At 33.5% G+C, this 14511-nt stretch overlaps 3 protein-coding genes across 3 annotated transcripts; 2 read left to right on the forward strand and 1 right to left on the reverse strand.

Annotated features, from left to right (window-relative positions):
- Nucleotides 1-167: 167 nt before the first annotated feature.
- On the forward strand, nt 168-1921 carry LOC125190903 (probable LRR receptor-like serine/threonine-protein kinase At3g47570). Its single transcript, XM_048088328.1, has 3 exons — nt 168-546; nt 1045-1260; nt 1788-1921. Exons 1-3 carry the CDS (start codon nt 168-170, stop codon nt 1919-1921), a joined length of 729 nt encoding a protein of 242 aa, XP_047944285.1.
- Nucleotides 1922-4508: 2587 nt separating this feature from the next.
- Nucleotides 4509-5338, reverse strand: LOC125208181. Its single transcript, XM_048107766.1, has 2 exons — nt 5301-5338; nt 4509-5059 (listed from the first exon to the last, which is right to left on the reverse strand). The coding sequence occupies exon 2, from the start codon at nt 5055-5057 to the stop codon at nt 4521-4523; it is 537 nt and encodes a 178-aa protein (XP_047963723.1). The 5' UTR covers nt 5058-5059; nt 5301-5338; the 3' UTR covers nt 4509-4520.
- Nucleotides 5339-10298: 4960 nt separating this feature from the next.
- On the forward strand, nt 10299-12797 carry LOC125190914 (LRR receptor-like serine/threonine-protein kinase RGI5). Its single transcript, XM_048088339.1, has 4 exons — nt 10299-10677; nt 10745-10888; nt 12556-12627; nt 12724-12797. The coding sequence occupies exons 1-4, from the start codon at nt 10299-10301 to the stop codon at nt 12795-12797; spliced, it is 669 nt and encodes a 222-aa protein (XP_047944296.1).
- Nucleotides 12798-14511: the final 1714 nt, after the last annotated feature.

A 14511-nucleotide genomic window follows, 5' to 3' on the forward strand; every position in this document is an offset into this window, starting at 1 on the left:
ATATCAACACTGATCGTTCTTCACTTCTTGCCTTAAAATCTCAAATCACTTCCGATCCACAAACTATATTGACAAAAAATTGGAGCACTGAAGCCGGTGTCTGCAGTTGGATCGGAGTTACTTGTGATTTTCTCCTCAATAGGGTGACTCAATTGAACATATCAAACATGGGTCTAGTGGGAACCATCTCACCAGAAATCGGAAATCTTTCTTCTCTCGTTTCATTAGACATGAACGACAACTCTTTTCATGGGCCTATTCCACCATCTATCTTTAACATGTCAAATTTAGAAGTCTTGAGTTTGAGGAATAATAGTTTGTCTAGTAGTCTACCTCTTGATATGTGCATACACAATCTTGATAAACTCAAGATTCTTCATATTTCTGACAACGAGATATATGGAAATATACCATCGATTTTGGAGCAGTGTTTGCAGCTTGAGTTTCTGAATTTGTACAACAACAAATTTGATGGATTTGTGCCAAGGGAAATTGGGAACTTGACCAAGCTTCAAACGTTGAGAATTGGTGCAAATAAGTTGACAGGTAATTTGATCTCATCTCCATGGACTATAGTCAAATAATTCTTTTTTATGTCATGTTCTTTTCTATTTATTTTCAATTGCTATTTTTTTACAGTCATATACGTAGAGGGTCAAATTAATATTAACAATATTCTTATTATTATGATTATTTACTATCTTAGTTATCATTCATTATTAGAATTAGGTATTGTCCATAATAATAATAATAATAATAACAATAAAGATTAAATATAAGTTGGGGAATAAGAATTCTTGAAAGTTGCACAACTTTGAATTTTAATTACTTTTCCTGTAAGATAAAAAAATCCAACAAATACGTATAAAATTTCAAAGTCAAGAGTCATAGTATTATATTTTAGGTCATAATCCTACTAAACAAATACGCCAAGGAGATAAGTCTAATTGTATTATCTATACTCTATGAACATAACTTTCTGAAAATTTAAAATATTATAATGCTATATAATATGCACATGCAAATGGATTTGATTTCATGCAGGTGATATTCCACAAGAGATTGGTCGTCTAACTAAGTTACAACGTTTGAGCATGAGGTCCAACAAATTAAAAGGTCCATTGCCTGCAACTCTTTTCAGCATGCCATCCTTGCAATATGCTGACTTTGCTTACAATGAACTAAGTGGATCATTATCACCACAAATTGGAAACATGACATCCCTTCTCAGAATAGGCCTTGAATTCAACCATTTCACTGGTATATCTTATTCTTCATGTCTCTTTAGAATTTATTGAAGTTATTATTTTAATAATTATTATTATTATTATTATAATAATAAAGATTAAATATAAGTTAGGGAATAAGAATTCTTGAAAGTTGCACCACTTTGAATTTTAATTACTTGTCTTGTAAGATTAAAAATCTAACAAATACGAATAAAACAATAAAACTCACTATTTATAAATGCTTTGAAAACTCTAGAAATTCAAATAAATAAATAGAAAAAACAATCACATGCTTAAAACTATAAAGCCGAAAAAATAATTAAAACACTATTTCGCACTTAAGAGGATGTCCGATGGCCATAATCCATTGTGCATCCCGACTCTGAATCCTTTGTACATTTCAAATCCTAATGCGAATTTCAACTCATTCCGACATTGTTGAAGTTTTTAGTGTTTTCAGCTTGAAGTGCATCACTTTAAATGTAGTGATGAAATGTAGATAATAAATCTCCTTTTTCATGATTAATTTAGTTTATGATTTCTATTATAACCCTATAGGTGAAATTCCAAAAGAGATTGGTCTTCTTACCAATTTCGAGCGATTGAGCATGTGTTGCAACAATATTAGTGGTTCAGTGCCAAGAGAACTTGGGAACTTGACAGCCATGGTTGGTATATACCTTGCCCAGTAATGCTTTAAGTGGTACAATTCCAACCCTTCATAACTTACTTTATTGTAACGTTTTATTGCATTTAGTGCTACTAAAATTAGTTTAAGTCGTTCAATTTTGTGTCAATGTGAATGCGTCACATTTTCCCATAATATGATACTACCACCTGTTCCTTATTAATAGAGGCATTTTTTTTGGCACAAAATTTAAGAATAGTGTGTTAAGTGGATGGTGAATAAAGTAAGAGAGAATAAAAGAAAAGAGAATGTTACTTTTTTCCAAAAATAGAAACTCAATTATCTTGGAACTTCTCAAGATAGAAAAATGTCTCAATTAATATGGAACGGAGGTAGTAACTACTACCATATGTCATCAATCGGATCAATCGGGTATATTGATGTTAACTTGGTATTAATGAAAATTATAATTTATTAGTTATAAATAAATCATTATCTTGTCAAGTGGCAATTCCTATGTTTATAAAGCTTGCACAATGTTTCTTGTATATTCTTGGAGGCCCTATACCAAAAGAGCTAGGTCGCCTTGTTAATTTATGGGAGCTGCAGTTGCAAGACAATATCCTAATAAATGGATACATACCGAAGGAAATTGGGAACATGAAATCTCTTTCCTACTTAAGGCTTTGCAATAATACATTAACCGGTATAATATTTTCTCTTTCATTGTTATATGCTCCACAGAGTTATATAAAGTACTCCCTCCATCCCGCAATAGTAGAGTCCTATTTAGTTATGACACGAGTTTTAAGAAATATAAAGAAAAGTAAGTTGATTAAGTTAGTAAAATATGAGTCGCACTTATATATATTAGTTTTATAATAAAATGTGAGTGGAATAAGTTGGTGGAATGCGAGGCCTACTTACTATTTATGGTAAAAGTGAAATAATCTCTGATTGTGGGATGAACTCAAATGACAAAATAGAACTCTTATTGTGGGTGGATGAAGAAACATTGTGTACATGTTTTACTGAACCCTAAACATACATATATAAGTGTCACAACTTCATATTTTGAGTAGCATGATTTCATATATCTTTATATATTATTGGATACAAAGTTGTACTGTATTTATTAACCCATTGGATGTTATGATTGTCATTTTCAAAATTTGTACGAGTAGGTACTATTCCAAAAGATATTGGAAACCTGAAACACCTCATTGAGTTATGGCTTCACGACAATAATTTAAATGGTAACATACTCTCTTTCTCTCTCTCTCATATATCAATATGTCATTCTTGATCCCTGTTCAAAATCAATTTCAGGTCCTATACCATTCGCCATTGGGAATATGTCAGAACTGGATTATTTAGTACTCCCTCATAACAAACTAATTGGAGAGATTCCATCATCCATTTGCGACTTGAGGTTACTAACACTCCTCCATTTAGCAGACAATCATTTGGAAGGACAGATTCCAAAGTGCTTGAGAAATTTCAATAGTTCATTGTTGGCTCTTAATTTGGCTCAAAACCAAATCACAGCCCTTCAATCCACATTTGCAAAAGGTTGCAGTCTTGAGGCCCTTATTCTGAATGGCAATAAGTTGGAAGGAATAACACATTCCCTAATCAACTGCCAACGCCTGGAAAGCATTGATTTTGGTGATAATGAAATACGAGGTGCATTTCCCTTCTGGATGGAAACATTCCTCAACATCGCGTCTTCATCTTGAGGTCTAACAAGTTGAATGGTACTATGTTGGAGGCTTCAAAGACCGAGCATCCGTTTCCAAAGTTGCAAGTCTTGGATATAACAAGAAATGAATTTGTTGGCTCTTTACCTGATAGATATTTCAAGAATTTTGAAGGTATGATAGATGCCAAGGATAATCTCACACGTGTTGAGAAGGATGCGCTCCAAACATATTTAGACTTAGATGTCACTTTGAAAGGTTTGGATCAGGAATTGAAAAGATTGTTGGATACGTTTACAATGATTGACTTATCTTCCAATAGATTTTCCAGGAATATTCCAGTTTCCATCGGCAATCTTAATTCTCTTAGATACTTGAATTTGTCCAGTAACACTCTCACGGAGAGATTCCTGTGTCTCTTGGGAATATAAGCATTCTTGAGTCACTGGATTTGTCATGGAACAGTTTAAGTGGAAATATTCCAAGTGATCTGACAGGATTGACGTTTCTTTCGAAATTATACCTATCAATGAATAATCTTGTGGGGCCGATACCACAATCTAAACAATTTTCTACTTTTCAAAATGAGTCATATATAGGAACTTGGGATTGTGTGGAGTTCCATTGGCAAAACTGTGTGAAACAACTGATGGTAAACCAATGTTTCCTTCCAAAAGATGATGATGAAGAGTCAAGATTTATAGATGGATTTGGTTGGCGAAGTGTGGTGATTGGGTATGGATGTGGATTTGTGGTTGGAATTGGAGTTGTTTACATGAATATAAGAAGCGGAAGGCCAAGATGGTTAGTGAAATTCTTTTTTGGGGTTGGATATAATAATAGTAAGATGAAGAGAACAGACAGAGCAAAAGCAACAAGGAGAAGTTGATTCAAAACAAGCATGTTGTCCTTTACTTGAGTTTCATTTGTAACACTAGCTAAAACAACCAAAACATACCTCTCTTACTTGAAGCCTTCATCGTACATCTTCTCGAATTCGCGCGCAAGCGAAAACATTTCACACAAGGACGACGGCTTTCGCAAGTGTAGTTCCCATCGAATAGCATCTTTGAAGCCCGATTCACATATGGAGACAAGGTGACTCTCCGATAGCGACGCACCCTTAATCTTGACCAAAAGCCTCTCGAACTCGTCCTGATATTCCATCACCGTGTTGAGTTGGTGCAGCTTGCAGAGTTTCCCTAAGTGATTGTCATGGTATGTTGGATCAAACCTCTCTTTCACCGCCTCCATGAAACCAGGCCATGATTTCAGCAAATTGTGTTTTTTCCGGTAAATGAGCCAATCCAGCGCCGGCTGCTCGAAGTGTAGTCCGATAAAGTGTAGACGATGCTCTTCCAACATTCCGTAATAGTCGAAATACATGTCAACCTTGAAAGTCCATCCCCATGGATCGTCTCCGTTGAATTTCGGGGGATCGAGCCGAAGATAGGGTCGCTGCTCCGAATTGTTGGACTTTGAATTATCAGCATGAGCCATGGCTGAACAATTTTGATGAAGGAGAAGATTAGGTTTTAAAAAATATGGAGTAATCTTTGTCATTGATGATATGAAGAACACTTAGACTACACCAGACTTTGTCGGGCATTTTGGCAAACGGTTGGAGTGCCTCTTATGATGTCATGTGAAATATTATAAATAATGAAATGGTGACATGTTATGATTAAATAAAAAATAATAAAGATGTATTAAAGCACAAATGTTAAAAGGGAACAACCGTACATGGAGTTAGTGACCGGCGACGGCGGTTTGGTGGCGCAGATGAGGTCACAGCTTTTCTGATTTGTGTGTGTTAAGGCACAATCTTATTCTCTGAAGTTGGGCTCACTTTTGGGCCAGTTTGTTTTGTTTAAATAATTCAGATGGGCCTATTTTGTCAAGAAGAAGAAAGAAGTTTTGGGCCTTTTTATTTGATTCGAGATCCCTTTTGAGTATGGCCCTTTTTTAATGTTGAGAGTGGATCTTTGCTTGGACATTTTTGTCAATGTAAATTGAGATTTCAAGATGGAATATAGTAGAAAAATTGAAATTTTGTTATTTAATTAGTGGATTTCAAACTTTGGGAAATAGATGAGATTTTCATATTTTGTGTAATAGATCAGATCTTGAACATAATTTACACGGATATTTACCTTTAAAAAAATGGAGTCCCCTGTATAAATCAAATTGTATATATTGACTCATTGATCGTGCCCCATTTGTAAACTTTGGCCATTTAATATCAAGAAAACACTACCTTCAAACATTACCTTCAATCACAATTCTTCCTTCCGTCTACCGTTTATAGTTTCATTTTGATTTAGCTTGGACTTAATTTTTATATATTTATTTTATAATAGGATGTGAGTGAGTAATTATTTAATTGAGTGTGATCCACAACATACCTAAAACATTTTTTCACTTATAGAGGAAGTAATATAATTAAATGATCCATAAGTAAATAATACATCAGGATTAATCCAATTTCAATAATTCTAAAACAAACAAAACCGAAATCAAATTCAAACTTACTTCGAATAAAATAACAAACCAATGATTAGTCCAATCTCAAATAATAAATGGAAAATTGGAAAAATGATTATACTACTCAAAATGTCTTCTTCCATAGTTGATATATATCCCTTAGAAACACTCCTACTCCTTCATTGCATTGTAAAAAATATGCTGTCCCTTCTCCCAATGGCCGCGTAATGTAACCACCTTATCGTTACGCGTAAATTCCATCGTATATTCGTCGTATCTTCAGTAAATCTCACCCAAAGACTTCAGCCACGGAGCTCCTAAGACTACGTTTGGACCATGAATGGGGAGCACAAATAAATCAACAACAACCTCATGTCCTTGAAGTGAAATCTTGACGTTGTTACATTTTTCTTTACACACGAATATCGACCCATTGCCCACACAAACACGGAAAGGATTGATTGGCGTAACCTGCAGCCAACATTTCTTCACAATTTCGGGTTGGATGAAATTATGTGTACTGTTTCCACTGATTAAGGTTTCGACATAAATCCCCGAAATCGTACCTGTCACTTTCAACGCACGGGGAGGGTCGAATCTCCGTTTCACCGCCTCCAAGAATTCAGGCCATGTTGTCACCAAATTGTTATCGTGTTGGTGAAGGAGCCAATTGGACGCCTGGTGTTCAAAAAGTAGTCCAACTAAGCGCAAATGGTCCTTTTCCGACGTTTCAAAATAGTCAAAATTGGACTGCACCTTGTGAATCCAGCCTAATGGGTCGTCTCCGTTGAACTTTGGAGGATCAATCCGAAGTTTGGCCTTCTTCGCGGAAAAAATTGCGTCTCCGTCTAGCTTGGCCTCCAATGTCGAAAACAGCCGATCCGCTCGGTCTGATAAGGCAAGATATTCTTCTCTGTTGTGAAGTTCCAACCTTAAACTTCTTATGGCTGACAGAATCTCTTCTTGAGAATTGGGGTTTGATTTATCAGCCATGATAGAATGGGAAGGAGAGCGGCAGACAAGACTCAAGGAAAATTAGGGCCAAGAATATGATTCTTATATTGGTTGTTTTCAACAATAAGGCCTCTATACAGGCAAAAAGAAATCCTCACTTAATGGAAAATAAAATTTAAAGGAAATAACTAAAAAGTAAAATTAAGCAAAAAGGGAAAACCTAATTTGATAGAAGGAAAAATAATTACTCCTATTTTTCCATCTACTAATTCTATTAACTGAGAAATAAATAAAACCAAAAATATAACTTAGCTTCTTATCTTCCTACTGCATCAATATTTTAGGTAATTGTATATGAGTTATATCTTTTGTGTGGAGATATCAAGAAAAATTGGAAAGATTTGATTACTTTAGTTAAATTAAATTAAGATATCAAGAAAAGTTAGGAAGATTGCTTACTTTCCTGTCCCAAACAGGCCCATGTAGGATAGTTATAAACTCAATCCTGTCAACCTCTTGACTTGTTGGCCCATTGGTCCCTATCTATCGCCAGGCCCGTAGAGAAATCACATGTCATTCAACAAAAAATAAGTTCAATATATTAGAGGCCCAATAGTAAGCCCATTATAAATTAAAAACACTAGAATTATATACGGGCGTTAAAAGAAAATTCTATACTTACCCTAAGTTCGAAGATTGAAAATCGGGAATACATCATCTGGAATCGGGTATACCTGATACGTGATACCCCGATTTTTAGCTATATTTTTAGTACTCGAACTTCATAACATGTTAGGCAAAAGAGACGAGAGATGGACGTGAACGATGATAAAAATTTCAAGTGGAATTCATATTCTACTAACTTTTGGCTTCTTTTCTTATCATTCCACTTAACTTTTAGTAAATATTTATTCTTTGATCTTCGAGGTTAAAAGATATGCTACAACACTAATGAGACAGAATGAGTATTTTTGTAATATACTACCAAAAATTGGAGCAGTGAGAGCAATATTTGTAGTTGGATAGAGTTACTTATGATTCTCACTATCACATGGTGATTCAATTGAATATATTGTCCATGGGTCTTGTAGGAACCATTCTACAAGAAATCGAAAATCTTTCTTCTCTTATTTCGATTGATGTGAGTGAGAACTCTTTTTATGGTCGATTCCCCATCTATTTCCAACATGTCTAATTTAGATCAAGTATAGAATTTTCAGCTTAAAAAAAAAAAATTGAACACTATATATTCGAGTCATTTGCAGGTTCATTTTATTCGCACCTCTCATTCTATCGAGTACATATTTTTTCACATATCTCTCTCTTGATATATTTAATCCCGATAGCGGTTCCCCGAACACTGGCGAATCCCAATATCCCCCGTGCGGGACGCAATACCCTAGCGGCGGCGGTGGTGGGTGGGGCGGCTGCAGCGTCGCCGTAGCGGCGGGGTTTATTGACACAGGTCTTAATGCAAAATTAGTAAAGTAAAAGAGAGATAGAAAGAAAAGTGTGTTAGTGGAAAATAAGTCCCACCTCATTAGAGAAAATAAATTCCTTAAAACGGAAAGCTTTTATTCTTAGGGATGAACCAAAAAGAAAAGAATTTCTATTTTTAGAAATTGAAAGAAGTATATATTAAAAATAAATATAATATAATGGAATTATTTATAAACTGACTATTGTAGGGAAGAACTAGTCTGCTCAACCTTAATAAACATATATAAGGACCTTCTGATCTCTAAAGAGTGAGATTTTTGAGATGGTATTATATTTTTTTTCATTTTAAAGAGGGGTCTTTTACCTCTCCATGAATAAAGAGATAAAATTATGTAATTATCATATTTTTTTTTTTTCATAAAATCATTCTATTAAGTAAGACTTAACTGGGCAATCTGCCTAGGTCAAAATACTATCATACCTCTATATAATTGAGGTCCATTTAATTTGTTTCCAAATATTTTCCACAATATTTTACCTCCACTTCACACAAGAGAAATTAATGCAGTTTTTTCGCAATAAATGCATGAGCTCACTTGAATTTTTTTCCATCACGATTCTTTATTATATAAAATCATTACTTGCTACAAAATTTCAAATGTATCATATTTTTGTCAAATCAATAACGACTATATGCTTATATGTTACTACTATATATGATATATCTGTGAAATTGTGTTTTAAGAATGCAAATAATTTTAGAAATATTTTCTTTTTTGAGCCGTTTCCCTTCTCACGAAGAGAGTTTTTTTTTGGAAAAAGGAACAAAGTATATGGCCAAAATTAACAAGCCACACATATTTTGACAGAGAATATATTTGTCAAATAGACTGGCCCGACCCGAGAAGTTATAAATTAAAATCCCTTTATTTTCTAAAAATAGAAATTCTTTTTTTTTGTCCATTTCCTAAAAATAGAAACTTTCCATTTTTAAAAATGGACTCCACAATCTACTAACACTAATTCTATTATGTTTTTCTCTTTCTCTCTCTTACTTTACAATTTTTTTTATTCTCGGTTATGTATAATATACTACTATAGTCCATGAATGATTGATCTATAGTGGGAAGAGTTTACCTAGTCGTCCACAAACCAAAATGTCCTCATGACTATGATTATGGTACTCCAATTTTCTATATTATTTCTACTTCCACATTGTTGACGTGTTTAATTTTTAATTTTTTTTTTTGGACACGTTATTAGATTTTCTCCGCAAATCCGCATGAATATGATTGCGGTTTGATCACATTATATTATTGTAGCCAAAAGTCCAAGTGTATAAAAATTTTCTTAACTATCATTAATACAAGCCTAAATTCCATGTAAATATATGATCGCATGATACAGTATCCCAAATCATGATCAAGACTTAATCTAGACCTCTTATTGAAAATATGGAAAGGTAGGATTGAAGAAGACAGACTATGGATGTTGCAAAATGGTATTATTATTATTATTATTATTATTATTATTATTATTATTATTATTATTATAGATAGTTGAATCTTGTCTACCCACTACACATTACTACTTTCAAAATCAAGCCTAATGGATAGATCATCTCATCTCTACCTTCTTATAACATCACTCTTACTTCTTCAAGGGCTGATTAATTGTAGCTCAGCCAACTCAGATTTCAACACTGATCGTTCTTCACTTACTGCCTTCAAATCTCAAATCTCTTCCGATCCCTATAATATACTGACCAAAAATTGGAGCAGTGAGTGAAGCAGTGTTTGTAGTTGGATCGGAGTTACTTGTGATTCTCGCTATCACAGGGTGACTCAGTTGAATATATCATTCATGGGTCTTGTAGGAACCATTTCTCCTGAAATCGGAAATCTTTCTTTTCTCGTTTCTCTAGATGTGAGCGAGAACTCTTTTCATGGTCCTATTCCTACATCTGTATTCAACATGTCGAGTTTAGAAGTTTTGAATTTGAGGAATAATAGTTTGTCTAGTAGTGTACCGATTGATATGTGCAAACACAATCTGCATAGACTCGAGAGACTTCGTATTTCTTACAACGAGTTGTATGGGGAAATACAATCGAGTTTGGGGCAGTGTTCAAATCTTGAGTATCTTTCTTTGTACAACAACAGTTTCAGAGGACACATGCCAACACAAATTGGGAACCTGACATTGCTTCAACAACTGTACTTGGGTTCCAACAATTTAAGTGGTAAGATCTTATCTCCATGATCTCAAGATTTCTCACATATAGTTTGATGCAATTAATTTACTGACAGGCAATATTCCAAAAGAGATTGGTGTTCTTACTAATTTACAAACGTTGGACCTTAGTAACAACCACTTTAATGGACAAGTGCCAGCACAAATTGGGAACTTGACATTGCTTCAAGAACTATACTTAATTACCAACAATTTAACTGGTAAGATCTTATGTCCATGATTTTAATAATTTCAGATCTTTGTTTTTGGGCGTTGATTGGTCTAGTAATGATTATTCTTGTGTTTTATTAATTTATATCTATGCTTTAAGTTTGGAAATATAATTACATTTTGTTTTTCAAAATATTGGGAACGACATATGTTCTAATGCAAGATTAGTGAATTATGAGAAAAAGATAAAAGAGAATAGTAATTAAAGTACGGTTACTGTTATTGAAGAGTGAGACATATACTATTAGTGTAATATATGTCCATGAAAATTTTCTAAGAGTGAGACATATATTATTATTTTACAGCCCTTTCAAGTATTTTGGAAGATTACGTTTCATGACAATTTACTTTATAAATGCAATATCTACTACTGACCAAGAGTGAATTTACTTTTTATTTTACCGCTTTCGGAAATAAATAATAAATATCTCAAGCATTACATTTTATTTTTCTTTACAAATCACAATTTACTTTTGCAAATTAAATGTATATTTTTAACCCAAGGAATGTGAAGCCAGAGAATTTATATCCTAGACCATGTTACTTGCATTGTAGTACTATCACTTAAATGTCAATTGAATTAAATTTGTTGTGAAACTCCCAAGAATTTATTTATAATTTTGAAATGATGCATTGGATTGAATTGGTCATTAAAGACAAGGGATGCCAATTGAAAAATATGCATTAATATTTGTCTGCACACGGCCGCTCCGCCAATTATTTGTAACTTCACATTTAATTAAGCTAAACTCATATAACATACGTGGCTACCTTATAATTTACCTTTTGTTTCTGTTAAACTTATCAAGATGCACTTTTATTGTATTTTAATTTTGTTCTGTCAAATGAACTAGTCATGTAAACTTAATAACTACTTTATGATTTTCAGAAAACTTAATGTCTCGTGTATTATGGGACAGGGTGTAATGTGTTAATATGCATACATGACTTTTCATTGTGTAAATGTGGAAAATACTTTCTATTGGACTAATTTTTGTGGATTTATTTAATTTAGTGGCGCCCTATTGATTTATTGATAAAGTTATTAGACTTCAATATCTATGGACATTTATAATGATATACATTGTGTAAATGTGGAAAATACTTTCTATTGGACTAATTTTTGTGGATTTATTTAATTTAGTGGCGCCCTATTGATTTATTGATAAAGTTATTAGACTTCAATATCTATGGACATTTATAATGATATAAGGGTAATAATAAAATACAAACTTATATATTATACAAACTCAAAACTTCCCAGCACAGCTTCAACACAGTTTTAATACAATATCAATACAGTGTAAAATTTCAATATTTTAATGTCAACACAGTATCAACACAATATCAACACAGCATCAATCAATGACTACCGTTGAAATTCTGTTGACATTTTCCTGTTGATGCTTTTTTGTGATCTTTTGACATTTTTCAATGGTCCATATCATTATTTTAAATTTGTACAATATTTAGAGTTTTCATCTGATCACATCCCTATAATGATATATATGAACCGACAGAATATCTTGGTTCATGTATACTCATTTTCTCTTATTTTACCAATTACATAATAAAATCCGTATCAACCCTAAGTAGCCTATTTCTATGTGACGAAGGGAGTTTAATTATATGTTTATTTGATGTTAATTACTCACAGGTAATATTCCAAAGGATATCGGAAAGTTGACAGTGCTTCAATTGTTAACCATCAGTCAAAACAAGTTCAATGGTAAGATCTTATCATATGCCCTATTTGTACTATTTAAGGTCACATATCAATGACATAATAACTAGATTGAACTCTCAAAATTTAAAATTGTTGCAGGTTCTATACCAAAGGAAATCGGGAACATGACATCCTTATTATACTTAGCGCTTGACAAAAATGCTACAGGATAGTGATAAAATGTATATATTAAACAAACTCAAAACTTCTCAACACAGTATCAACACAGTTTCAACACAATGTCAGCACAATGTAAAATTTCATGATTTTGATGTCAACACAATGTCAATACATTGTCAACACAACATCAACTGTTGACACTGTGTTGATATTTTTTGTTGCTATTATTTTGTCATCTATTGACATTTTTCAATAGTGCAGATCATAGTTTGGAGTTTGTACAATATTTAGAGTTTGCATTTGCTTACATCCTTTTTGCTACATGCATGCATTGTATAACACGTGTTGCATAATCGAGAGTCGTATGCTATTTTGGGTTGTCTTAAGTTATTCGAGTAATTTCAATTTATGAGTTAAAACAAAACATATAATCTCTCACACTTTATTCTTATTTTTAATTATTAATTAGTAATTAGTAATTGTTCCAATTAGATTATATACATTGTCCAAGTGTCATAAGTGTACAGGGCAGATTCCAAAAGAGATTGGAAACATGAGATCCCTTGGTCAAATATGGCTCAACGACAATAATTTTAGCGGTATGATTTTATATATATTTCTCCGTTATTTGATTTAAAGTCACATTAATTGTTATTTCACAGGTCCTATTCCAAAAGAAATTGGTTGTCTCAACAACTTGGAGATACTTCACATTGCAACCAACACATTTAGTAGACCATTGCCAAGAGAAATTGGAAACCTAACATCCATTCGTTCATTGGCAATTTTTGAAAATAATTTGAATGGTATTATACTCCTCACTCTCACTCTACCTTCTCTCATATTATGTTATTCTTATCTATATTCAAAATTATTTCTTAGGTCCAATACCTTCCGCCATAGGAAATATGTCAGCGCCACTGAATTATTTAGTACTCCCTCACAACAAATTCGCCGGAGAGATTCCATCATCCATTTGCAACTTGAGATCCCTAATGATTCTCGTTTTATCATACAATAATTTGAGAGGAGCAATTCCACATTGTCTTGGAAACTTGGGCTCGTCTGCGTTTGTCCTCTATTTGAATGCAAATAAGCTTAGTGGCATCATACCATCAACATTCCCAAAAGGTTGCAGTCTTGAGTTATTTAAGTTGAATGGAAACAAATTGGAAGGAACACTTCCCCAAACATTGGGCAACTGCCAAAATTTGCTTATGGTGGACATTGCTGATAATGAAATACAAGGTGCGTTTCCTTTTTGGATGGAAAAACTTCCTCAACTTCGCGTCCTCGTTTTAAAGTCAAATAAGTTCAATGGTACGATGTTGGTGTCTTCAAAAACCGAGCAGCCTTTCCCGAAGTTGCAAGCACTGGATGTATCATATAATGCATTTGTTGGCTCTCTACCTGATAGATATTTCAAGAACTTTCGAGGTATGATAGATGCCAAGGAAAACCAAAATGATAATGGAACAAACCACCTTAGAGATCCAAACCTTAGAGGAATGATTGAATTGATGCTCACAGTGAAAGGATTAGATCAGTCACTGGAGGAACTCCTGACAACCTTTACAGCTATAGACTTATCCTCCAATAGATTCTCTGGGCGCATTCCATCTTCTCTTTGGAATCTTAACTCTCTTAGATACCTGAATTTGTCGCACAATACCATTGAAGGTCATATTCCGTCATCTCTTGGAGGTATGAGTCTCCTCGAGTCGTTGGACTTGTCTTCAAACAAACTGGATGTCAATTACATAATAA

The sequence above is a fragment of the Salvia hispanica genome, chromosome 1 (genome assembly GCF_023119035.1).
Source record: "Salvia hispanica cultivar TCC Black 2014 chromosome 1, UniMelb_Shisp_WGS_1.0, whole genome shotgun sequence".
In the NCBI taxonomy this organism is placed as follows: Eukaryota; Viridiplantae; Streptophyta; class Magnoliopsida; order Lamiales; family Lamiaceae; genus Salvia; species Salvia hispanica.

Coding starts and splice junctions, on each gene's coding strand:
- LOC125190903 (XM_048088328.1), top strand. CDS start 168: ATGGGTCTAGTGGGAACCATCTCACCAGAAATCGGAAATCTTTCTTCT. Junction 547..1,044: donor TGGTGCAAATAAGTTGACAG/GTAATTTGATCT, acceptor GATTTCATGCAG/GTGATATTCCACAAGAGATT. Junction 1,261..1,787: donor TGAATTCAACCATTTCACTG/GTATATCTTATT, acceptor ATAACCCTATAG/GTGAAATTCCAAAAGAGATT.
- LOC125208181 (XM_048107766.1), bottom strand. CDS start 5,057: ATGGCTCATGCTGATAATTCAAAGTCCAACAATTCGGAGCAGCGACCC.
- LOC125190914 (XM_048088339.1), top strand. CDS start 10,299: ATGGGTCTTGTAGGAACCATTTCTCCTGAAATCGGAAATCTTTCTTTT. Junction 10,889..12,555: donor AATTACCAACAATTTAACTG/GTAAGATCTTAT, acceptor AATTACTCACAG/GTAATATTCCAAAGGATATC. Junction 12,628..12,723: donor CAGTCAAAACAAGTTCAATG/GTAAGATCTTAT, acceptor AAATTGTTGCAG/GTTCTATACCAAAGGAAATC.